This window comes from Podarcis pityusensis (genome assembly GCF_964106645.2).
Source record: "Podarcis pityusensis genome assembly, chromosome: 10".
Taxonomy (NCBI): domain Eukaryota; kingdom Metazoa; phylum Chordata; class Lepidosauria; order Squamata; family Lacertidae; genus Podarcis; species Podarcis pityusensis.
Genome location: NC_138035.1, coordinates 33,251,302 through 33,276,116, shown reverse-complemented (window position 1 = coordinate 33,276,116; position 24,815 = coordinate 33,251,302). Strand labels below are relative to the sequence as shown.

The following is a 24,815-nucleotide window of genomic DNA, read 5'->3' as shown; positions in this document are numbered from 1 at the left end:
GAAGCTGTGAGCTTAAAGCAGCCTCTCCTGACCAGGCTTGAGATTGCTCTTTTTATTGACGCAGGAAGAAGCCAAAGCTGAGAAGGAAGATGGCATCCCGGATGAGGAAGGGTGGGTGAAGGTGACAAGGAAAGGTCGAAGGCCTGGGCTCCCTCGGACAGAAGCAGCCAACTTGCGGGCGCTGGAGAGGGAGAAGCGCAAAAGGGCACGCAAGGAGCTGCTCAATTTCTATGCTTGGCAGCATCGTGAGACCAAGAGGGAACGTGAGTCATTTCCTCTTCATCTGCTCTCTCAATTCTGTGGAATATTTGATGCAAGAGAATGTCATCTAATTTGAATAGCATACCGTATTTACAGGAATCTAATGCGCACCTCAATTTTCAAAATCTTGAAACCAAAAATAACGGCGCCATTATATCTAACACGCACCCTAATTTTTGCAATGTAAGGAAAAGGTAAAGGGACCCCTGACCAATAGGTCCAATCGTGACCGACTCTGGGGTTGCAGCGCTCATCTTGCTTTACTGGCCGAGGGAGCCAGCGTATAGCTTCTGGGCCATGTGGCCAGCATGACTAAGCCGCTTCTGGCAAACCAGAGCAGCGCACAGAAATGCCGTTTACCTTCCCGCCGGAGCGGTACCTATTTATCTACTTGCACTTTGATGTGCTTTTGAACTGCTAGGTTGGCAGGAGCTGGGAAGGAGCAACGGGAGCTCACCCCGTCGCGGGGATTTGAACCGCCCACCTTCTGATCGGCAAGTCCTAGGCTCTGTGGTTTAACCCACAGCGCCACCCGCGTCCCTAATTTTTGCAATGTACTTTGGCCCAAAAGTGTGCATTACATTCAAGTAAATATGGTATTCTTTGCCAGCTTGAATTTTGGTGAAAATGTAGGAACATCTGAAGGAGCTTAGTTGCTGTTTTCTGAACAGTTAAGATTGTCAGGTGTTTTGTGGAAGGGCAGTTTTTTAGCTTCCAGCATCTTCTGAGTGTTTTTATTTCAAGAGTAGCATGTTCTCATTACTATGCTTTGTCAGGAGATGTCTGCAAACTTTGCCACCTTTAGGCATCAAACCATCTCAGAACCTGGACAGTAGGGAAAGTTAACTCAAATATGCTATAGGAGTTTTTTCCTGCTGTGACACTGGTTCTTTCTCTGCTTTATCCAATCTTTCCTTTGTGTGTTTTTCAGACATAGCTCAACTGAGGAGGAAGTTTGAAGAGGACAAGCAGAAAATTGCTCTCCTACGGGCGCAGCGGAAGTTTCGGCCCTACTGAGTTGCAGATCTACAGCTATTCTGAAAAGAACAGCAGCCACAGTAAGAGGTTCATTGCTGGGATAATTTTGACTTTTTCTCCTTTCCCCTCTAATATCTCCTGGAGTGTGATGGATGCAGCAGATGATGAGAGTTTGGAAATGAAATCATCTTGTTTGCTATGAACTGACAGTTCATAAGCTGCCTTCTTCCCCTGTGAGGAATTCTAAGGCTGCTGTTCATATGAAACAGACATGTAAATATTTGTTTTTATATTTGTGATATACCGTATTTTTCGCTCTATAAGATGCACAAGACCATAAGACACACCTAGTTTTTGGAAGAGGAAAACAAGAGAGAAAAAAATCTGAATCCCATAAGCCAGGACAGCCAGTGGGATCGCTGTGCTGCGATCCTGCTGGCTGTCCTGGCTTCTGGCTTAGCTGCGCGCAGCCTCTCCCGGGCAAGGGAAGCCCGTGCACTGAGCAGAGCCTCCCGCCTGCATTCGATCCTTAAGATGCTCACACATTTCCCCTTACTTTTTAGGAGGGGAAAAGTGCGTCTTAAAGAGCGAAAAATACGGTACATCAGGTTTCTTGTTCTTGTCATCTTCACCAATACACAACTTCTATGTAGGAATTTTTACTGGACAATTTGTGTGCCACACAACCTGTCAAAGAACAGCTGCTTCCCTAGCTTGTACAACCTTGCATCTCTCCTGTAAATATCTATGCTATGGATGCAAGCGGCACCTTGGAAAAGCAGACCTGTCAGAGGCTTATTTTGTGAAGCCAAAAAGAACATCTCAGTAAAATTTTTCCTCCTCTATTAGTCCCCTCAATCTGTATCACCAAACAATAAATTCTTTTGAGAGATTTAAACTATTTAGAGCATGGGTTGGTAAACTAAGGCCCACAGGCCAGATCAGGCCCAATTGCCTTCTAAATCCAGCCCACAGACGATCCAGGAATCGCTGCGTGGATTGCCAGCGCACAAGTTCTTCCCTTCTCCCTCCACGGCAGCGGCAGCGCTTCCTCCCTCCCTCCTGGCTTCTCCCTGCCCTGCGTAGAGGAGGAAGGGGGCTGGGCTTTGTTGGTGCCAGCACTTCTCCAGAGCCCTTTTGTGCACCCCTCATCGTCCCTCATTCATTTTTTTTTCTTTCCAAAATATAGTCCGGCCCCCCACAAGGTCTGAGGGACAGTGAACCAGCCCCCTGCTGATAAAGTTTGAGGACCCCTGGTTTAGAGGAATTTAAAATTGTATGAGGAAAGAAGTACAAGTGCAAGCTGTAACAAACTTAGTTTTAATACCTAAATTAGCATGAGTGGCTAAAATGTTTCCTTCCCTGAACTAACAGTTGTTACCTAGTTAGAACACCTGGCTCTGGCCCAGAAAATCATAATCCAGTACATGAATTAACATTTTAAGATAAATCCACTCACCCACCATATCTGTAACTGGACTAAGGCACTCATGAAGAACTGAATCTCACTGAGCCGTTCAGTAGAAACAGAACAAAGAATTGTTCATGCTAAATGTCTGTGCAAGCTGTCCCCACTGCGCCACAAGGTAGTTGTGCAAGATACCCTGCAGGTCCCACAGCATCCTCCTCACTTAAAGCAGGACTGAATCTTTCTAAGGCATCCATCTGTTCTCTAGGAAGGGTTAGTCATGATGATGTAGGTAGGCACTGCTTATAGGCTGGCTCTGGGTTTCTGGTCCTTATTTAAGAAGGTGTTGATGATCCCGGCCACAACTTGGGGCTCATTCAGGTGGACAAAATGATTGCCAGCAACTTCCACAAATTGGTAACGCTAAGAATAAGGGAGATACAGTGAGAGATGGACCATGGGAAAGAAAAGTCAGACATATGGAACAATGAAACTTAACATTAAATGCTAGGAGTAGAGAGTTATAATAGGGAGGCTGGATTAGCCCATCCAGAAGCATCTACAACTGGCAGCGAAAGGGTCAAAAGCAATTCAGTAGTTTTATTGAACACAACCACACCTGTGTTCAGTGTGGGCTTAAAGACAAACGCACATTCTGTACATTGGGTGCAAGCTCATTTTGCATAATTCTGCTTCAACTCCAGAGGAGAGGCAGAGAGGTAGGAAAGTGACCCTCTGCACACTGGAAATGCTGCTCAAGCTGCACTGTTTTTTTCCTCTTTCACTGACCCCTTCTCCTCCGTTTTAGTCCACCTATCCAAGCAGGAGGCTAAATCCTGATCAGCCAAGGCAAACAAAAATAATGGTGCATTTGGGGAGCATCGGCAGAGCACGGGAGACATCCCTTCCATTGCCTATGCCAGGCACCCCCAACCTGCAGCCTGCAACTCCCATGATCCCTAGCTAACAGGACCAGTGGTCAGGGATGATGGGAATTGTAGTCCAAAACCTCTGGAGGGCTGAGGTTTGGGGATGGCTGGCCAATGCGCCTTTCGTTCCCCCTTTCCTGACATTTTTACAATCTCCACACAAGGGATTTTGACAGTTGGGTGGGGCAACCTGCCTGTCAATCATGTGGCATCAAGGTTGGCCAGCAGGAAGAGGCCAGAGGTTCCCCAGGCCTACTACAGCCCCTTAAGCCTATCTCATAACTGGGGGGGGGGTCTATCCAGCTGTACCCCTACTGCCTCCTTTGCCACCTCCCTCTCCCCACTGAATACATGGAAACCCCAAGCGAGAAAAGCAACTGCCCAGCAAAGCCAATGTAAAACGGCTCAGAGCAAGTTTGTGTTCCCCTCAGGACTTGCACTCACCTCTTTTAGGCTGGTCCTGAATGCTTCCTCAAGTGGCTCTACAAAGTATGGGACGCTACCTTTAGGAGGATTGGTAAAAATCCCATTTTCTGCTCTAGAATAAAACAATCAGCTCTTACTTCTGGTTGCACATAAGAACACAAAGTTCAAATCCTCTGCATGATAGAATTTTCCAAGAAATAGAAGAGGGTGCTGGATATTACATTAGCTTTGTGGATAACCTGAACTGATCCTTCTCACTTGTACCATTGAAAAAAGGATAGATTAGATTTGGGGTGTATAGGGTGTTACGGTAGGGAAAGCACTTCTGGGGTAGTTTGTTCACCTTTGGTCCCCCACCCTGCACTCAGCTCTCATCTGGGCCACCTAGAAGCTATCGGCATGCAACAGTGGCCACAGTCCAGAAACAGGCTGGCTAAATCAGGTGAGTTCAGTTGCTGGGTCTCAAATCCTCAGCGAGTCAGGGACTTCGCCTGCATGTGGACAGGCTCTGGCAGATTGAGCGGATGAGACCAATAGTGGGTCCACCAGCGAGAAGTGAGGCAGGTAGGGCCTGTCAACCTGGAAAGGGAGCCATCTGGGAGAGGGGAAAAACTGATCCTAAACCTCCGTTGCCTTGCAGAATATCTTCTGGAGAAGAACAGGCTAAGGAGTAAACCCTGCACAAATCCAGAATGGAGTCCTTAAGACAGCTGGATGGCGCCCTGTACACCTCCTTCTGGCGACTACTGCAGCCAAGCTGGTGGACCACATCAGAGAGGCCGAGAAGGGGGACATCATCTGGGCAGCCCAGAACCTCCTTACACTGCCCAGGGTTGTGCCACGGGAAGGTCACTTAAGTGTTGCTAACGCAGCCGTTTGACTTCACCCCGGAGGTGCACTGCATTGTCCCTCAAGACAGACGGATGCCAACAACAAACTAGATTGGCTAAGCTGGTATTTAGCACAACCTCAATATATTTTCATGATTTTTAAAGCAGCGATGCTCTGCAGACCCAGATGGAAGTAGGCCTACTGAAAATAGTAGGACTCCATTCGAAGTAAACATGCGTAAGACTGCACTGCACTTGGAATACTACTCTGCAACTACTCTGTAGTTTAGGCACTACAGGAGTGCTCTAAGGAGGACTGATTCAGTCTTATGCTTGGGGCTGATCAGTGAAGCAATCCATTTTTCTTCATTCTCTGCCCCTGCCTCTCTTTTTCTCTCAGGCAGATCTACTAGGCACTGGTTACATCTGCATGTCACTTACCTGATCATCAGTATATCAGCCTCGATTTTCTTCAGGATGTGGCAGCATTGATCCAGAGACACAAAACTGTGGTTCTGCTACATATGATATAAAATGACAAATAAGGAACATAACTCATCTAGTCCATTTGACTGGCTTAGCACACAAGGGGTTTCTTCTATGCTGCCCCTTTATTCTGTGCTGGGGGAGAGAAAGTGGAGCAGGTCACCCCACTTTACCCTCTGTTGCCAATCAATGGGCGGGGGGCAATAGGAGGTGCTCCACAAATGGCATTGTTCATGCCAATACCTGGCCACAGGTCAACAGTCTTTTGGTCCTAAGGCGATTCACAGGAGACCCATTGAAACTGAAATACCAGTTGTCTACAAAAATGCTTTCCATCAGAAAAGCCATATGGAGTTAGCCAGAAATAGGTGGAAATTAAATATTCCCGTGTTCTGCAATCTAGCCAACAAAGGCTCTCACTGCAACTTTTGTGACAAATGAGGAAACTAAGGTTAGAGGACCAACATTAACAAAGCTAGCCCATGCATAAGCAGGGCTTTGAGCAAGGACTAATTTGTGTACCTCCAACACCCTTTGGGTGGATGAAAAATACAGGGGAAAACATTCAACAAAACTAGATCAGAACTTACCACAAGGACCCTTAAATCTCTGTTATAAACCAAACCTAGAGAAAGAGAAGAATCACATCTCACATTTTGTACAACTTGTTTTTCTCCAAACTTTCCCCTGGCTTCTTTCTCTTAACACAGCTGGGGGGGGGGGGGGAGGAAGTTATTCTATAAATGGTAAGTTTAACTGGCTGTCACAATTAAAATTTAAATACCTGGAAAGAGGACTGCACAACTCCTAAAAGACCAGGTTTATATTGGTGGGGGCAGGGGGGTGTCTCCTGGATACTATCTATGGAAGCCTCACAGGTGGTGTTGGTGACTAAGACTGCCTTTTAGCAGCTTAGGTTGTTTCTGCAGAAAGTGGACCGTGGCACATGCCCTGGTTACAGCCAGACTGGACTGTATGGGGCTGCCTTTAAACATGGTCTGGAAACTTCAGCTGGTACAGAATGCGGCACTAGGATGTTTGTGGACAACAGGCACTCGGAGCATATAGCACATATTCCATTTCAGCTGCATTAGCTGCCTGTTTATTTCCAGGCTCCGTGCAAATTGTTGGTGGTAAAAAGTAAAGCCCTAAACTGTTTAGACAAGGTTATTTGAAGATAGGCCTTAAGAATGGCCTCGCAAGGACCCTCTCAGAGATTGTGGCCAAAATCCATCAGACTGGCAAACCCTCAAGACTGACCTTTTCAGCGCCTAAGAACTCCCTCCCACAAGTAGCACCTCTGGACTGAAAAGGGGTTTAACTTAGACCTTAGTAAACTTCTTAATTTCAAACTGCTGCTGTTTTTAAATTCTGTAATTTGTTTGCTTTATTTGTATAGCTTTTATGGTTTCAGCAATCCCTTCATAAATTGCCTTGGAAGGCAGCATGTCAGTACTATCATACAAACAAGATCAGTTCTGAATATTTAGTCACAGAATGCGCCACTGATTGTGCTAGATCATTTTAGATCTTCAGGCAGAGTCAGACCACTGGGCCAGCTAGCCACTAGTGCAATGGGCAGCAGGTCTCTAGTGTCTCACACAAGACTGCAACAGTCCCCTGGCACCAAAGATGCCAGCTATTAAACCTGAGACCTCGCATGTGCTCTGCCACCAAGCTGTGCTCCCCTAATTGAAGGTTCTGTGAAACACAACAGGCATCTCTTTGTATCTCAGCCTCTTACCTCCTGCCACCTCAGAAGCCCCTCGCTCCAGCAGTACCTTAGCACTCTCTTCCGTTAGCTGACTGTTTGCTTCCATTAACCTAGGCAAGTCAAGCAGAAACATGTACAATTTTGTCAGTAGGATGCAGGCAAGAACTGCGTTCTTAGTAATGCCACCACCAACTAGTCCCTTATCTTATCAAATGTTACCCAGCCACATTTGTCCATCCTGAATCTATATTCAGCTCTTGTACAACATTGATGCCTTGTACACTTCAGAAAGCATTCAATGGTGATGCCATCAAACAGGACCCCGGACCTGGCAAATCACTGATATGAACCAGGGACACCAATTATGTTCCTTTTTGGGGGTGACGAAAAAAGTGGGTGGTATTCAACCAAGTTTTACTCAAGAGTGGAACCACAGAAATTAACAAACACGACTAAGTTAGGTTTGGGAAGGCATTTTAGCCAAGTACCTAAGTTCTGAGCACCGTTTCCTTGGTTGCCTTTTTTTCTCCATTCTAATATCTTGGTTTTGATTCTGCAAGGGAGCCAGTATGATGCAGTGGTCAGAGTGTTGGAGACAAGGGTTCAAATCCTCACTCAGCTATGAAGCTCACTGGGTGACCTTAGGCCAGTCACTGCCTCTCAGCAGTAACCTACCCTCGCAGGGTTGTGGGCATTAAATGAGCAGGGGGAAAATCATGCATGCCATCTCAAATTCTTTGGAGAAAAAGGCGGGATATAAATGCAATAAATAAAATAAAAGAACATTTCCTTTTTCAGAATAATGGATTTGGAAAGAGGCGGCTATGGTTGGCAGGACAGACCTTGCTGTACCCCCAGGGACAAAACACCCAACGGCTGCCAGAGACCAAAGAAGGGAACTCACCTCTGAAGGGCTGCCTCAGGACTGCGTACTTTGGGGGAATGGTACTTGCTGGTCTCAAAATTCAGGAGTTCCTCAATTACCTCCCGCTGGGACTTGCAAATCTTCTCCAATTCCTATAAATCAGACATAGTCATCTGCTTTCAGAAGTCTGTTACACCCAAAGCCCCTCACAAGGTATACAAAACAACAACATTAGTATTAGCTTCTTGGGAAGGTAAGACAGAAGTAAAGGAATTAAAAGGGTTAGCTCTTTTTGTGCACTCTGACACCACTAGGCCTGACTTCCAATGCCATGCTGCTTTCCAACCTCACCTCTAAACGTGAGAAAGCATCTCTAGGGGTGAACAGCAACCTCGGCTTCTTTTCTGTATGTAATCCCGGGCCCTTTTGATAACCCTGCCAACAAGAGAGCCAACAAACAATCACAGAGCCTGGGCAGTGGCTTTTGTGGGAGGAAATCCTCCTAGGAACGAGATCCAATTAAATTCCCTGAAAGTCACACACAAAAACGTGTCCTGATTATGCTCATGTCATTCTGTGCAACCAGTAAACATTGGACAGGACTAGGGCTAGGCGGTATATCAATATATCATCCCAAATCAGTTTGAAGTCCATATTGTGATATTGGTTTCATAATTTTTGACCTGGCAATATATCGCAAATCATGATGTGTGTGCAAAAGTCACCTTGTGGGAAAAACTGAAGCCAGTCAATGCCTCTACACAGTTCAACCCTTATTTAGCTCATGACATATCCCAATGTTGAAAACCAGATATCGCCCAGCCTTAGACAGAACAATGCTGTATTAGTATAATAGACCTCTTAGAGATCCCTGAGTTATGGATCAAATTCTTTGTATCCCATCACTGGCAAATGCAGTTGCTAATTTTGGGAGAGAAAAGTTTTTTGTCTACACATTTTGACTGACTCCAAGATTGCCATGAGAGCTGGGTTAAATCACATCCCAGAAACTTAAGCATGCAAGGGAGGGAAGTTTGCCTTTCACCCACGGCCTCTACAATTGCAAGAAATACTTTCCAGCTGGGAAAAAAATCACTTAAATTTTAATTACATGTTTATTTTATATATTGCCCTGCCTCTCTCCCAGTGCAGGAGCCAAGATGGTTCACAGGACATATGAAAACAGATTTACTTATCTATTTTCTGATTAAAGCCAGGACTTAAAAGACGTAAAAGTGGCCGTGGTAGAAAAGTCTCATCGTGTGGGGAGTAGCAATCACCTTTCCTGCTCCTTGCTGCTTTTCAGTAATTAACACACCTCTGGGGATGGCTCTTTTCAAAGTTACTTTATCCACTGGCTGGTTCTAAATCTACACGTGATGCTAAGCCTGAACTGTTGGCTCCTCCCAATAGAATCAGAATTGTAGAGTTGGAATGAATCCAAAGGGTCGTCTAGTCTAAACTCCTGCAAAGCAGGAATCACAGTAACCACAGACTTCCAGTTTCTTTGACAACATATTCAGACCATTGTGCCTCTCTTCTTTGCAAATCTGCCTCATAACTCTGGAAATCTACAGCACTAAAGGAAAGGGGTGTGAGTTCCCTAACAAAAGGGATAATCCACTTGACTACCGTACTTTTCCGTGTAGTAGACAAGGTTTCCCCCCTCAAAACAAACATCAAAAAATGGGATGGCGTCTTATCCATAGTGCATTTTGGTGTCGTGGGATTTGTTGCTTCCGCTAGCCTGTGACAGCGGTGTTATTAGTGGCTGCAACAAGGGCTGGTGTGGATTTGCTGTTGCTGCGGCTTCTGGCTCCAATGGAATAGCTGATAGGTGGGTTTTGCGCATGCAATACAGGTCTGATGTGTGAGCAATCTCCTCCAGAGACGGTGTGTCCCACATCACCAGCATCTCTGCGGCCGGAGGTGCCCAGCAAGAGCTCGTCGTTTCCCGCAGCCCTGGTATGAGCCATTCCCTCTGTGGGGAGCCGAAGGATAATATAGTAACGAAAAGGAGATGATTGCATTCACTGCGCTCTTTGTCCTCTGCCTTCGCCACTTGACTTCACCTCAGCTGTGGCTGCCCGTTGCCCGCCGCCTTCATGTTCTTCTCCCTGCACCCTTACCCCCGCTTCCCTCAATAAATAAGAAAGCGTGTGAGCCGCCCCTGTCACCAGCAAGGAAGGCAGGCAGCAGCAGCGCCACCACAGAGCAAGTCGGTCCGTGGTTGGAGGAGGAGGAGAGTACAGAGGGCGGGAGTCACCTCATAGCAAAGCAATGGCATCCTTCCTCCTCCTCGCCTCAGGCTCTGCTGGGTTAAATTGCTGCCTGCCTGCAGGAAACAAGAACAACAAGAAGAGGGGGAATGAACCAGGGGGAGCCATTTTCTTTAGTTTGCGTCCCCAAAAATAGGGGTCATCTTATAGATGGGGGCGTGTTATACACGGAAAAATACGGTAAGTTGTTGAGGCAAATAGGCATGAGTCCGTGTAGCAAGCAATTTGCACTTGCCCAAATGGCACGGGTGGCTGCTCAACTCACATCGGGGTTCCAACCCACATCTGTGATTTTAAAGATTGCTAATTACATAAATTGTGTTTAGCGTCTAGCCTATGCCTGAGTAAAGTGATTAGTTGTGGTGCTGCATTTACAGCAGCAACCCTGGGCACTGTCAAAAAGGCACAAGTATTTTGTCCAACCTACTTGCCATGTACCCACTAGCCTTCCACCTTATAAAGGAGGGCAGAGGTGGGGCTGCCTCCCATATGCCCCACATCAGGCTCAACACTACCTCAAAAATAACCACCTTCTATTAGCAAAGAAACTTATATAGCTTCTTCAGTTCATGCCACTTCTCTCAACTATACTGCAAGGGTAGCAAAAAAAAATATTAAAATTTAACCTGAGGTGCAGGATAAAAACCATACGATTCCACCAGGATCAGCTTGTCCACCAGTTCAGGGAAAATACTAGAGAACTAGGAAGACAGAGGGAAAAAGAAAGGAAGTTTAGCTCTTTTACCGCAGAAACAAAAAGTAATTTCTATCACCTCTGTCCAGATAGCATTTCTTATTCTCTTGTGTGTTTGTCACAGAAAAAAAACTGTGTTTTGAGAAGAGACATTTCTATATAGATAAGTGAGTTCTGCAACAAAATGTTGCAATGTAGAATACTCCTCTGGAGGATGGTCTAGTCTTTGTCCACTTCCTTTGGTTTTCTATTAAGTTTCCAACAGCCAGACAGCATTCCATGCCTACTGAGCATGCTCAGTCTTCACTGGGCTATTTTTAATTTAAAAAATCCCTCTCTTATTAAGAGTTTGTTTCCTAAATATGTTTTTGTACTTCTGAAAAGCTGAGGGTCTTGAGCCTGCCAACCCGTCCCTCTTGGGGATGGATGGTGAAGGTTTGGCAACATAAAGACCAGCACTCAGAGAAAGGAGATTGCAACTGAGTCAGCATCATGTGGTCACTCAATTCTCATTGAGCAGTTGGGGGGTGTTTCTTGTTGTTTTCCCTTTTTCTAACACACTTCTGCACAGAATTCTTCCAAGCCTTCCGATATGTTCCTCTTGTGTATGGATGGTGTTCTTCTTCCTACATAATCAGTGGCACTCAAACCCTGAACACGGGAAATAGAGGGAATAATGATAAGAATATACTCACCATGCCTGCAATACTCCCACCTTTAGGAAGGAAAAAAGGAAGTCAGGTTTATATGAACACAGAGTATGAACCACAGTGACCACCCATATAGTCCAAAGGGTATAAACAGCAATGAGAGAACAGGACCATAATTTGATAAGTGAACAAACAAGGAAGGGGGGGGGGGAGGTGCAGTGATTTGCCAAAGAGAAAGAGAAATGGCAGGAAGTTGAGGTTTCACTTATGTGTGAGAAACACCAGCTTCCTCGGGGGACAAGAGTTGCTTACCCAAACTGTGGCCCATAAGGGTAAACCGATTCCATTTCATTGCTTAAAAAAAAAAAAAGAAGAGCAAATGAGAGGCTGAGTTAAGACCAGAAAGCCCAGGTTTCACAAGTCCCCGGGCAATCAGCAGCATCACAATACAAACATTAGCCACATCACGGCTCAACTTGGTGCTTCTAGATGTTTTGCACAACAGCTCCCAACAGCCACAGCTAGCACAGCTGGAAATCACAGTGCAAAACATCAGGAAGGCACCAGGTTGGGGAAAGCTAGTGCAGGCTGTCACAGGCAAGAGACAGGTAGGTAGCCATGTTGGTCTGAAGCAGTCAAAATAAATAAAAAAATTCAAGATTCAAGAAGTATCTAAAGAAGTGTGCATGCACACGAAAGCTTATGCCCAGAACAAACTTAGTTGGTCTCTAAGGTGCTACTGGACAATTTTTAATTTTTTTTATTTATTTCGACAGGCAAGAGAGTCCCTCTAAAAGGGAATGCCTGATTGAGTTCTTTGAAAAATAGGCAGCTAACAAGCTGCACAGGAATAAATGGATGTTGGGAAATTGGGAAATGGTTAATGCTGCAATGGGAGCAAATCCCCTAAATTGCACAGGGAATGTTCATGGAGGCTCAGCTCCAACAATGTACATTTCCTACAACGAGGCTACGCCCTATGAAATGTGGCTGTGCTTTAGCATCTGAGAAGCGCACTCACAATTATTAACTCTTCCACAACTAAAAAACAGGAATGATGTCAAAGCTCAATGCCTACTAACCGGTTTTACCAAACCAGATTAAGGTGAAAGGTTTACACCTACTCTTGAGAACTGCTACACTGAGAATTTACAACCTGTAAAACTGTAGCTGTATGTATGTGCCAGTTGTGACTAGTGTTTTATTTTAGAGGCTTTGGAGCCTGTCTAATTAAAGCAAGGGCTGCAAAGTTTTATGTCTGGCCTTGAAAGTGGGTTGGGGAGAACTTGCTGGCTTCGGCTGATAAGGAAGTGTGAGAGAAACTGTCTTGACTGCAGCCAGGAGAAATATAGATCCAGGCCACTGAGAAATTCAAACTGCCTACAGGCTACAAACAAATCCAACAGGCTCACCTGCTGCTACCCTGCGCACGTCACCCACATAATCCATGAAGTGATAGATTGCCCCAGGTGGGCGGTGGGATGACAGGCCGTGTCCTGCAAGATCAATGGCCATGTAGTAACAATCTGAAAGAGAAGAAAGGGAAGAGAAACAAATCAGGTGCCAAACCACACTCCTGTATAACATACAGTGGTACCTCGGGTTACATACACTTCAGGTTACAGACTCCTCTAACCCAGAAATAGTACCTCAGGTTAAGAACTTTGCTTCGGGATGAGAACAGAAATCACACAGCGGCGGCGCAACAGCAGCAGGAGGCCCCATTAGCTAAAGTGGTGCTTCAGGTTAAGAACAGTTTCAGGTTAAGAACAGACCTCCAGAATGAATTAAGTACTTAACCTGAGGTACCACTGTACTACAATTTCATTGTATTAAGTTACTTGTGCACCACAACTAACTATTGTTAGCCAGCTGTTTAAATAAAGGAATAAACAACGCAGGACCCAACAACGAATCCTACCTTTGGGAAGTAAGGGGATGAGCCTGTTGAAAGTGTTTGCATTGTCCAGCCACCCGTGCAAACAGAGGACAGGGCGGCCTTGTGGAGATCCCCATGCCTTGGCTGCGATGTGGCCCCAGGGGACCATTAACTTCATCTCTGAGATCATGTCTGAAATGAAACAACAGAAGTGTCTCCTGGTGATGATAGTGTTACCAGAGAAGGCAGTCTCACCTATGTCTCATAACCACTGGACACCAACGCTGATCAGTGTGGCATAATGGATAGAGTGTTGGACTATGACCTGGGAGACCAGGGTTTGAATCCCCAATCACTGGGTGACCTTGGGCCAGTCATGCCATCTCTCAGCCTAACCTACATTGCAGGATTGTTGTGATAATAAATTGGGGAGAACTATCTGCACCCCCTTGAGAGAAAAGGAGGCATATAAATGTAATAAATAAACAAACAAAAAGTCGATAAACAGATTCTGGCCCTGTGTATCCAGTCACTGAAACAAATATATCAGGCAGCGCTGGTTTGTCTGACTGACTGCCTCTTCCCACCCCCTTCAGAAAGATTGTGTTTTAAGGCAACATTTGCTAGCGTGCTACCCTCCAGATGTTTTGTAATGGCTGGGACTGACAGGAGCTGTAGTCCAAAACACCTGGAGGGTGCCAGGTTAGTGACAGCTGTTTCGGGGCATGCTTTTAACATTATCTCCCCACCTCAAGGAACTGAGTGCTTCATGGTGCTACAATTTCAAGCCATTCCAGTTTTTCAGCATCTATTGTTTGCGATCGTTTTATGAGCCCTTATTGTGTATGATATACATTAAAATACTCCTTTTTTCCCCCTTCCCCTGGGAGAAAAAAAGAGGGAAGGGTGAATGAGAGAAAGCACGCAATGAGAAGTGAACTGACAACTGACCCTGAACTCTCCCTTCCAATGGTAGAATTGTCTTAGAATGTGGTCCTCCACTGGTTACCCAGCACCACTGGTTCCCATAGCACTGTGGTCACGCATAGTTCCCGTTTGGTCTTTGCTCCTGTCTGGCTTCTGGTCCAGTAGCAGGGGAGGTCAGAGTGACCCTGCTATCATGGTTAGATAACTCTCCCCGATGCTTTTCAACATCTTTATGCGCCCCCTCGCCCAGCTTGTTCGGAGTTTTGGGCTGGGTTGCCATCAGTATGCCGATGACACCCAACTCTATCTGTTGATGGATGGCCATCCTGACTCGGCCCCAGACACACTGACCAGATGTTTGGAAGCTGTGGCTGGATGGTGACGTGGGAGCCGGTTGAAGCTAAATCCTTCGAAGACAGAGGTCCTGTGGCTGGGACGGGGCGATATGGGATTGGGGGGGCAACTCCCATCTCTTGCGGGGGCGCAATTAGTGCCAGCACCGTCCGTTAAGAGTTTGGGTGTAATCTTCGACACCTCCCTTTCCATGGAGGCGCAGATTACAGCTATAACAAAGGCGGCATTTTTCCATCTCCGCCAAGCTAAGCAGTTGGCTCCTTACCTCTCTCGCCCTGACCTAGCCACTGTGATCCACGCGACGGTCACCTCCAGACTGGATTATTGTAACTCGCTCTACGTGGGGCTGCCCTTGAGACTGACCCAGAAACTCCAGCGGGTGCAGAATGCTGCAGCAAGACTCCTTACGAGGTCTTCGCTGCGAGATCACATTCACCCGGTGCTATACCAGCTGCACTGGCTCCCGGTGGAGTACAGGATCAGGTTTAAGGTGCTGGTTTTAACCTTTAAAGCCCTATACGGCCTAGGACCCTCGTACCTACGGGACCGCCTCTCCTGGTATGCCCCACAGAGAAACTTACGGTCTTCAAATAAAAACATCTTGAAGGTCCCAGGCCACAGAGAAGTTAGGCTGGCCTCAACTAGAGCCAGGGCCTTTTCGGCTGTGGCTCCGATCTGGTGGAACACTCTGTCACAAGAGACCAGGGCCCTGCGGGACTTGACATCTTTCCGCAGGGCCTGCAAGACAGAGCTGTTCCACCAGGCCTTTGGCCAGGGCACAGCCTGACTCCCTCCCTCGGCAATCTTCGCGGAGCTCTGGCCCAATGGTTGCCAGTGGCCTGAATTAATTAATTTTATAATGAATGATTTTAGAGTGTTGTTTATGCTATACTTTTATACTGTTTTATTGTTGTTAGCCGCCCTGAGCCCGGCTTTGGCTGGGGAGGGTGGGATATAAATAAAATTTATTATTATTATTATTATTATCAGTTCCCGGTGAAGTTTGGGCTTGCAGTGATGCAGGAATGGGGGACCATTGGGATGGTCTGCCCCTAGGGATATTTGGAACCTGACAATGATTAAGTGCTTCTTGACTCAGTGAGTTTCTGCTGCTCTTCCCCGAAGTTCCAGCTCACTGCCAGGCAAGGAAACATACAGAAGATGATGGGCTTCCAGGATTAGCTTAAGGTCAAAGGCTGACCCACCACACCCCCACAAAATGTCTCTGAGCATGTCAGAGGTGATCAAGGGGAATGGTGCTTGCCTTTCCTGCATCAGCCAACATGAGCCATCATTCTTTTACACTTACCCACTGATGGGGGCTACCATGTCCAATAATAATAATAATGGTGATGGTGATAATAATGATAAGGAGGATGATGATGATGATGATAATTTTATTATTTATACCCTGCCCATCTGGCTGGGTTTCCCCAGTCCCTCTGGGCAGCTTACAGCACACACAAAAACACAGTAAAACATTGCTAGTGACATTTATGGGATGCTGATTGAACACTGACGACATTTCACAAGTCTCAATATTCAGGGTCTTATTCTCAGTTTGCAGTGCAGCCTTTGCCCACCACTGGCGCGCACACACACACACCACAAACGCCATTAGAAAGCAAAATTTACTGCACAATTAACCATTTGGAAGGCTTTTCAAGGCTGCCTCAAACCAAAGCCTGGCATTGAGGTGGAACCTTTAGGTGTGTTTTGCCCAGGCTCACCACTCCCTTCCCACAAGAACCAACATAGGTGGGAAACAGGACCCCTGCTTCAAACACCCAGTACATTTACGAGCACAATTCAAAGTGTTGGTACTGGCCTTTAAAGCCCTAAACGGCCTTAGCCCAGTATACCTGAAGGAGCGTCTCCACCCCCATCGTACTGCCTGGACAGGTCCAGCTCTGAGGGCCTTCTGGCGGTTCCCTCCCTGCAAGAAGTAAGGTCACAGGGAACCAGGCAGAGGGCCTTCTTGGTGGTGGCGCCTGCTGTGTGGAATGCCCTCCCATCAGATGTCAAGGAAATAAATATCTGACTTTTAGAAGACATCTGAGGACAGCCCTGTTTAGCGAAGTTTTTAATGTTTGATGTTTTATTGTGCTTTTAATTCTTTTGGGAGCCACCCAGAGTGGCTGGGGAAACCCAGCCACATGGGCGGGGTATAAGTAACAAATTATTATTATTATTATTATTATTATTATTATTATTATATAAAGCAGCCGAAGTGGAAATGGTATTTTTAAGTCAAGGGCAGTATGCACTCCCTCCATAGAGCACAGCCGACATCAAAACTGAGAAACAAGTTTAACTGAGGGTGCCTAAAAGTTACCAATAAATATTTGAATCAATGCTATTGCATCAGTACTTATATGGTTATTGGGTAAGAGAGGAGGAAAATGAGAAGATAAGGCAGCTGCAGTTTACCTGTTTACTCGCTGACCTCTCACACCCTTATGCAATGCAGGACACAACATCGGAGGACTACTGACTAACCTACTTTTACTGCACGCATCTGTGCCCGTACATCCCATTAATTCTCTTAATTAAACTTAATTTCTAAAACAAACCCACTAGGGTCAGGACTATCTATAAAGCACAACAAAGTTGTGAATCTGTACCGGTGAACGGATCCGGTGGCGAAGGGCAGGGTCGGCCGCCGCTGCACATGCTCAGAGGCCCCCTCTTCTCCATTGCGCCTCACCCAGAGACCCAGCATAGAATTGTCGAGTCAGACGCTGTGGACTTTGCAACAAGTCGTGCCGCCCGCGGCCTGCCTTGTCGCCCCCCAACAATCCTGAACGCTCAAGAACGCGCGTGAAGGGCTCGAAAAGTGTCTCTCGGCGTTTTCCTACTAGAACTACAGAGCTGGGCAGGCCCGCGGAGGGGACTTTCTCCCGTCTCCAAAGCTGCTGACCCAGCGCCAACTCTGTCGAGCATTAACAAAGTGGAAGGCTGAAAACTCTGCTTAATAATTAAGAGGGGGAAAGTAACGGCGTGAAAGTACGAGGCACCGGACCCGCAGGGACCGCTGCAATGATCCGGCCAAGTCACTCACCGCGAGACGCAGACCTCTGGCTTTCAAGCTGTGCGAAGAAAAGCAACTCTTTCCCCCATCTGCAGCTGCCGGAACCAGAGAGAAAGACTTCCCTCTGTGCGGCGAGATGCAAAGAGCAAGCTTGCAGCTCTTAAAGGGACCGGGCGCTCGTTCCTTCTGCCTTTTTCTTGCTCTGGAATTCAGGGAGCGTCCTATGCAATCCTATGCAAGAATTGAATCCTATTGTCACAGCGCGAGCTTGTGCATGTTTACTTGGAAGGAAGCCCCATTATGCTCAACGGGGCTTACTTCCAGGTAAGTTTGCATAGGCTGAGACCGCATGGAGGATATCTCATTGAACACTGCCAAATTCGCTTTCCAGTAAATATGATTGCATGGGGTTGCCCTGTAAAATGTAAGTTGTAACTGGGATGTTCGATCCTGACCAGGGGCCTGAAAGGAAGCGGGCTTATGAAATGATGCAGCAAGGAGCATCATGGGTTGAAATCAGCATTCGTCACTGGCATAGCTTGAAATGTGCAAAATATTTTACCATCTTCGTTTATATATTTCCACTGTTTTGCGCTGTCTGTCACATGTACAACTATCTGCCTGTTGGACAGAAGCTGTGTGTGTTCAAGGTGCAATGGGTCCCTGGCTCTCTACGAGTAATTTTGTTCCCCTGAGCCTAAGGTGGCTGACTTGGAAAATCTGAGAGGACAGAGGATGAGGCCTTTGGGGACGTTATAGCTATGTTCTACTCCAGGGATGATAGTTTCCCTGCTGTAGGAAAAATAAGGACCCCATGCACCTTTTTAGCTTCCCTGACTGAACTAAACTGCTGCAGTTTGGATACTATCTGTTTCCATCCCCGGTACTGGGTAGCCTAGCCTTCACACACCTGGGTGTGTGCCTATCCATACACATTGTTTTCCCTATAAGCACTGCATCCAAAACCTCAGTTTCCTGGGTATATTCAAGCCGCCTTGTCACAATGAGAGGCATTTTGCTCCTAACAAAATACATAAATTGAAGCTAACAGCTCCAATGGTCCAATGTAGCCTCCCCTGGTGGCCACTGCAGGTGAATTCAGCCTTGAAAGTTGAATAGAATAATTGCTGTCCCGTTATAATTAGCAAGCAAAAAATGATGGGGAACAGCAGGAGTCACTATGGATTCATACCAGCTTCCAATCCACAGTGGTACAGTGAAAGGCTCCATTCTCTTGTTTGCAGCAAAAGCCAGTGAAACATTTTCATGTGGCCAGTGAAACATTTTCATTTCTGAGCTGGAGTTGTGCTGCCAGCTTTCTTCTAGCAGAGCCCTGGCCTGCTGCCTTTAACTGTTGTGTCATCAGAAGCAGATGAAATGTCCTCTGCTTCTTCTACATGCCAGGAAAAGCTTTACCTTCTGAATTCCTGTTGGCACAGAATTTATGGTAAGGCACATCAGCCTGGCCAGAACGAAGACTGCAGACCAGTGTGGAAAATAGTTATTGGTTCTCCTATTCACATTTGTTTAACACAAATACATAGTTCCCCACAATATTTGAGAGGAAATTGTGACAAGCAAGGCTCTGGTACAAACACAGCTCTAGCTTAATAGTCCATAGAAACATCACCTATCAGGCTTAGCCGGCAAATAATTCAGAGGCTGCCTGACATTGAATCAACACTTTAAAAACTAGATCAATCCTAGTAAAATTCATTTGCAAAGATTATTTTGAATGGATCAGGTGTGTGTGCGGTATTTAGCAGCTTTCCCATGAGACCCAAGTTCCACTAAGTCGATCAGCTCTTAGTGGAACTCGGACCTTACTGGAAAGCAATGAATACCATACACCTCTTCATTCAAAATAATCCTAGTAAATGATTTTTACTGGACAAGCTGAATGATCTAAGCATCACATCATCAACGAGGGAATCAATGTTCATTTAAGGGAACAGGCTCGGAAAAGTGAATGTAATATACTTAACAGAATGTAATATACTTAACAGATGGAGCATCAGATTAACCATCAACAGGAAATCTCTTGTGAAGCAACATCTCCTGCATTCAGAGCCAGCCTTACCCTTAGCCAGAGTGAGGCAGCTGTTGACAGGCAAGAAGCAGCAGGGAGGTGATAGAGAACAGAGTTGCAGCCTATGTGTTGCCTCCTTAGAGAGCCCACTGCCCTCAGGTGCAGTGAGCCACACTGATCCACTGAAAGGATTGAAGTAAGATGAAATTGTCATTCCAGTCAATGTACACACATGCCATCCTGTCCATCTCAGTCACCAAATATTGTGGGCTGTGTTCTATATATGTGTGGTGACAGGGAGAGAGAGAAGGAGGGAGGACGGAAAGGTGTCGTTGCCCAGATCCTGCTGCCATTTCACCATTCTTGCTATATTTATGAATAGTACTACTCATCTTTAAAAAAATTAAACAACTGAACAGGCCTCAATAGGCATAATCATCCTTCTGGCAGCAATGCTGTATTTAGCACAAAGATGGTGAACCTCTGGCCCTCCAGATGTTGAACTCCAGCTGCCATCATTCATGACTAAGGTGGCCAGTGCTCAGGGTTAACACAAGGAGGAGTTCAATGATATCTTGAGGGTTACAGGTTCTCCATCTTTCATTTACCACATAAGGAGAGCCTGCTGGATCAGGCCAATGGCCCATCTAGTCCACCATCTTGCTCTCACAGTGGCCAACCAGATGCCTGTGGGAAACTGACACGCAGGACCAAAACAGGAGCACTCTCCCTTCTTAGGAAGGTGGGGGAGAACTTATGAAAAGGCAAGTGCCTATTACCTCATGCTTTATTCTATTTACACATTGACACTCCTGAACTCTTACCCCCAAAAAAGGGGGGGTAGAAAAATTATAAGAACCATAAACATTATAATAAAATATATGTATTATCTCCAAAATGTCAGAAAATAAAACTGAATTCCCTGCATATATGTCTAAATAAAACACATTGTCGCCTGTGAATAGAGCTATTCAGTGCAGGTTGCCCTGAGGCAATACCTGGTCTGGGCCTTAGACTTAACAAAATAGTGTGGAAAATTTGGTGATGTGTTTCCATGGTAACTTAATTATTAAAGCATTTTCCCTGAAGTTTTCTGAATGGCTAACAGAGGTGCTGCCAGCTTTGAGGGGGCTTTCGGCAAGTTGCTTGCTTGGGGGGAGGGGGGAAGCTACCATGGCCACATCCCTCTTCTCCTCCCCTGCACTTTTTGTTTTTACCTGGGGTTGTGACCTGTGGTGGTGGTGGTGGGAGCACACTTTTCTTTCTCCTTCCCTGGCTAGTTGGCTATTCAAGGAGGCAAGGCTACCTGGCAGCACTATACTGGGAGCCTCCCAAAGTGGCTGGGGAAACTCAGCCAGATGGGTGGGGTATAAATAATAAATTATTAAATTATTATTATTATAATGATAGCACTATCGATGTGCATGGTGCTTTAAGTATTAGTGGGCAAGTCCCTACGCTGAGTAACTATCAATCTGAAACACAACAGAAGGGAGATAAAACAGGGAAGGACATGAAGACAGAGGTTTCCAAGTCTGATGAAGGTGGTCCTGAATTCATGCCTTGGTCAAACCAACAGTGGGCATTCGGAAACACATAATCTGCTGCTAGAGAACACTAGCTCAGCTCCATTGTGTTTTTGCTTTCCTATATTGTCTCTCACTCTACAACTTGCCCACAGCTGACTATCAAGACATTGCAAGGCCAGTTTCTCTTCTGCATCCATTCAGACAAAATAATACTCACTGGTTAATAGATAACACCAAGAGACTGACCTCTTCTGTGTGATCTTCTACCTAGCACCAGACTTATACATACCCAGTGCCTAGAACCTCTCTACAGTATTGAGAATGAGGAACAGGGGGTTTTGTCCATAACTGACCTTGGACCACCCACTCTCCGAACACAGCAGGATTTCAAAAGCACTTCTATTGACAGATGCATTATTGGACCGGCCTTTTCAAATACTGGCTTAGTGCAACTCTGGAATTTATGAACCTTTGGACTTTCATCCATTTTTGGACAAACTGGTCCATAGACACTTTGCCTAACTTACTCCTGGAAGCCACTGTTTGGTGATGACTTTGCACCACTGTGCTCCATGGTGTTTTCTTGCTACAATCTGGGAACATGAGCTTCATTTGCCCTTGGATTTACCGTCTCATGGAGGATCCCCGTTCTCTCTTCTACTGAAGTGCTTTTGACAAATTGCAAGGAAGGAAGGTTTAAAAACTAACCAGCACCCTCTTCCCCTCTCCCTCTCTCTCAATTTCTCCCTCTTGTCAGTGCTGCCAGCTCTCACCCTTTTCTCTCCATATACACTATACTGCATTTGGCTCACTGCTGCTTCCCCCTCCCATCTGGGATAGTTTTCGGTAATTGATCTTGCAGTTGCTCAATGAATAAAATCCCTTTTCTGGAAAAGCGCTGATTTCCTCTTTCCCTCCCAGGAATTGTACAGGATACTCTATATTACTGAAACTACAGAGTTCCTCATGCGGTCCTACTGATCTGGTTAAACCTACTAGTTTTGGGGTGCCAGCTGCACTGGACTGACAGGAGTCTGTTCTCCAGCACAAATAAAATATTAAGAGTAGCAAAAAGCAAAGGTTTCCATAACAATCATCTGGCATCACAGTGATATCAGGTAGCCCATTTCTGCCCATGTGGTCTGCAATTAAACTGGCAAAGGCACAGCCCTGTGCTTTGCAAGCACTGATGATCAGCTGATTTTGGGGGCTTACAAAGCACCATATACAGGCTTTACCTGGGGTTTTGCAAGCCCTCTTTCTGCTCAGCTCTACCTGTCCTATAGGTAAAGGGACCCCTGACCAGTTGTGACCGACTCTGGGGTTGCAGCGCTCATCTCACTTTATTGGCCGAGAGAGCCGGCGTACAGCGTCCGGGTCATTTGGCCAGCATGACTAAGCCGCTTCTGGAGAACCAGAGCAGCACACGGAAATGCCATTTACCTTCCCGCTGGAGCGGTACCTATTTATCTACTTGCACTTTGACATGCTTTTGAACTGCTAGGTTGGCAGGAGCAATGGGAGCTCACCCCATCACGGGGATTCGAACCGCCAACCTTCTGATTGGCAAGTTCTAGGCTTTGTGGTTTAACCCACAGCGCCACCCGCGTCCTATACCCAGTGCTTTTCTTCGGGGGAGGGAGGAGTAAAATGTGCTGATACTCACCATGACGTGGTTACAGTAAGTGCTACGATTTTGACCAGTGTAGGGAGGGAAAGGTGCCAGTGTATCCTTGAGTACCCCCAGAAATACCTGACTTAATAAGTGACCACTCTGGCGCCACAGCAAAATCCCACCAGCCATCTGGGTTCCAGATGGGCTTCCTATCTGAAAAGAAAAGTAGGTTGAAGGCATGTATAGGGACATAGGGATCAAACAAGCATGGTAGCACATTTGGACAGGGAGAAATGTGTGTCATGGGCTTTGGTTCTTTCTCCACCAGCATCAAAAAGGAATCACTTTCCTGGAAAGCCTTTGTCACAGTTCCTTAATGAACTGGTTTTGTCCTAGAGGAGGAGGGGAGGAGCTTCTGTGAAAAGACCCACTAATCTGCTTCCTGGCAGGAGGAAAATTGGCTCAATCTTTCACTTACCAAAATATAAGGATTCTTAAAGGAAGCTGTAAAGAGAAAGATGTAGTGTAAATCTACTTATTAAAAAGAGCTACAGCCCCCTTTCCTTTTTTAAACAATGCCAGGTATATTGCAGTGTTACAATTTTTATGAATATATTCCAAATAATATTTGTTTGGGAAATGTTACAAGCAGTGTCCCCCCCCCCCGGGGGTACTCCAGGGTATTCAGTACTGGCAGCTCCCCCCCCCCAATTTTAAAAGTGTGGCATTTATTATAACAACTTCATGATGAGTACCAGCACCATATACACTGGTTACAAGCATATTTCAGGTGCATTGTATTTCAGTACTATTTTGAGATTTCTAGCTTTTGCTAATTTATCCAGAGACTCAAAATCCTAGGCAGCAATGGCACAAGTAGGGTAGAAACATATGGAAACCCAGAAACCATCTGATGACTCAGGAGGATTGTTTTGTCTTCTTGGCAGGTGCTTCTGTCAAAGCCTTGGTTGATCTCTGGAATCAAGAACTGGCCTGGGTGGTTGACAGAAGGTACTCCTGAGTACCCCCACCCACCAGGCAGAACTTGGGGTGATTAAATGGTAGGTATGATGGAGACTGGAGAGGGAGAAAGGAGGCTTAGACTAGAGTTTACGTTAGGACCTCTTGCGGTAATGAATTCTAGTTTGACTATGCATTGTGTAAAGTAATACTTCCTTTTGCCTGTTCAGAATCTTGTAACATTCAGCTTCACTGGATGGTTGTGGGTTGTAATACCGAGAGGGAGAAAAGTTTCTCTCTGCCCAGCAACACACACACACCCGCTTCCTGAGTCCCTGATGCAACTTCGATGCCACAGTTAGAGCAAATCCAGTGGATGGAACTTCAGCAACTGCATGTCATGAATACTTCTCAGTTTGTGAAGTCCGATGATGTGGAAAGGATATCTAACAGGATACATAGGAGGTACAATGTCAACTACCCGCAAACCTCAATTCTTTTCTGCTCTCGATTGCTGCCAAGAGCACTTTTGGTCACTCTGGACTGGTGTTCCAGCTGCATCTGTTCCTAGAGAAGTCATATCTATCTAGTGCCAATTTTCTAGAAAAAGAGGTGCCAGAACTCTCCATGAACACCTCCCTTGTTTTCTTGGAATCACAATGGCACCCACCTGAGAGGTGCCGGAGCTGAGTTCTGGCTGAAAAAGAAGCCCTGGACCTATCCATGGTGACACCCCCTTCTGTTCTATCAAGACCAGATTACTGCAATGAGCTCTACATGGACCACCTCTGAAAAACATCCAGGCATGGGTCATTGGCCCAGAATCTGATAGTATGTTACCAGGAGCTAGTTCTTGGGGCGGGGGCACATTACACTTCTGTTAGAATAGTTCATCAGCTTCTGGGTTGTTTCCAGGCACAATTCAAAGTGCTGATTTTTTAACCCTTTAAAGCTGAGAACAACTTGGGTCC

The 24,815-nt window shown here is 46.0% G+C and overlaps 2 protein-coding genes across 8 annotated transcripts in view; one reads left to right on the top strand and one right to left on the bottom strand.

The window, feature by feature from the left end:
- RRP7A (ribosomal RNA processing 7 homolog A) overlaps positions 1–8,069 on the top strand; it is a 14,692-nt gene extending 6,623 nt beyond the window's left edge. Inside the window, exons 6-8 of one of the 3 annotated variants that reach the window (XM_080971936.1) lie at positions 65–263; positions 1,193–1,319; positions 7,831–8,069. In XM_080971936.1, coding sequence (XP_080828062.1) covers positions 65–263; positions 1,193–1,278 — 285 coding nt within the window. In that variant the 3' untranslated portion in view covers positions 1,279–1,319; positions 7,831–8,069. Of the gene's footprint in view, positions 1–64; positions 264–1,192; positions 1,320–4,642; positions 5,387–7,830 lie in introns of those variants that run through there. The other 2 variants (XM_080971937.1, XM_080971935.1) reach the window with 2 other exon arrangements.
- Positions 2,544–24,815, bottom strand: part of SERHL2 (serine hydrolase like 2) — a 24,269-nt gene continuing 1,997 nt past the window's right edge. The window contains exons 1-13 of one of the 5 annotated variants that reach the window (XM_080971925.1): positions 17,742–17,898; positions 13,442–13,591; positions 12,933–13,046; positions 11,833–11,874; positions 11,566–11,585; positions 10,803–10,877; positions 8,249–8,332; positions 7,937–8,049; positions 7,063–7,142; positions 5,909–5,943; positions 5,274–5,350; positions 4,021–4,114; positions 2,544–3,070 (exon numbers count right to left, since the gene is read on the bottom strand). In XM_080971925.1, the coding sequence (XP_080828051.1) occupies positions 2,951–3,070; positions 4,021–4,114; positions 5,274–5,350; positions 5,909–5,943; positions 7,063–7,142; positions 7,937–8,049; positions 8,249–8,332; positions 10,803–10,877; positions 11,566–11,585; positions 11,833–11,874; positions 12,933–13,046; positions 13,442–13,589 (1,002 nt within the window). In that variant the 5' untranslated portion in view covers positions 13,590–13,591; positions 17,742–17,898 and the 3' untranslated portion in view covers positions 2,544–2,950. Of the gene's footprint in view, positions 3,071–4,020; positions 4,115–5,273; positions 5,351–5,908; positions 5,944–7,062; positions 7,143–7,936; positions 8,050–8,248; positions 8,333–10,802; positions 10,878–11,565; positions 11,586–11,832; positions 11,875–12,932; positions 13,047–13,441; positions 13,592–17,304; positions 17,688–17,741; positions 17,899–24,815 lie in introns of those variants that run through there. The other 4 variants (XM_080971924.1, XM_080971923.1, XM_080971926.1 and 1 more) reach the window with 4 other exon arrangements.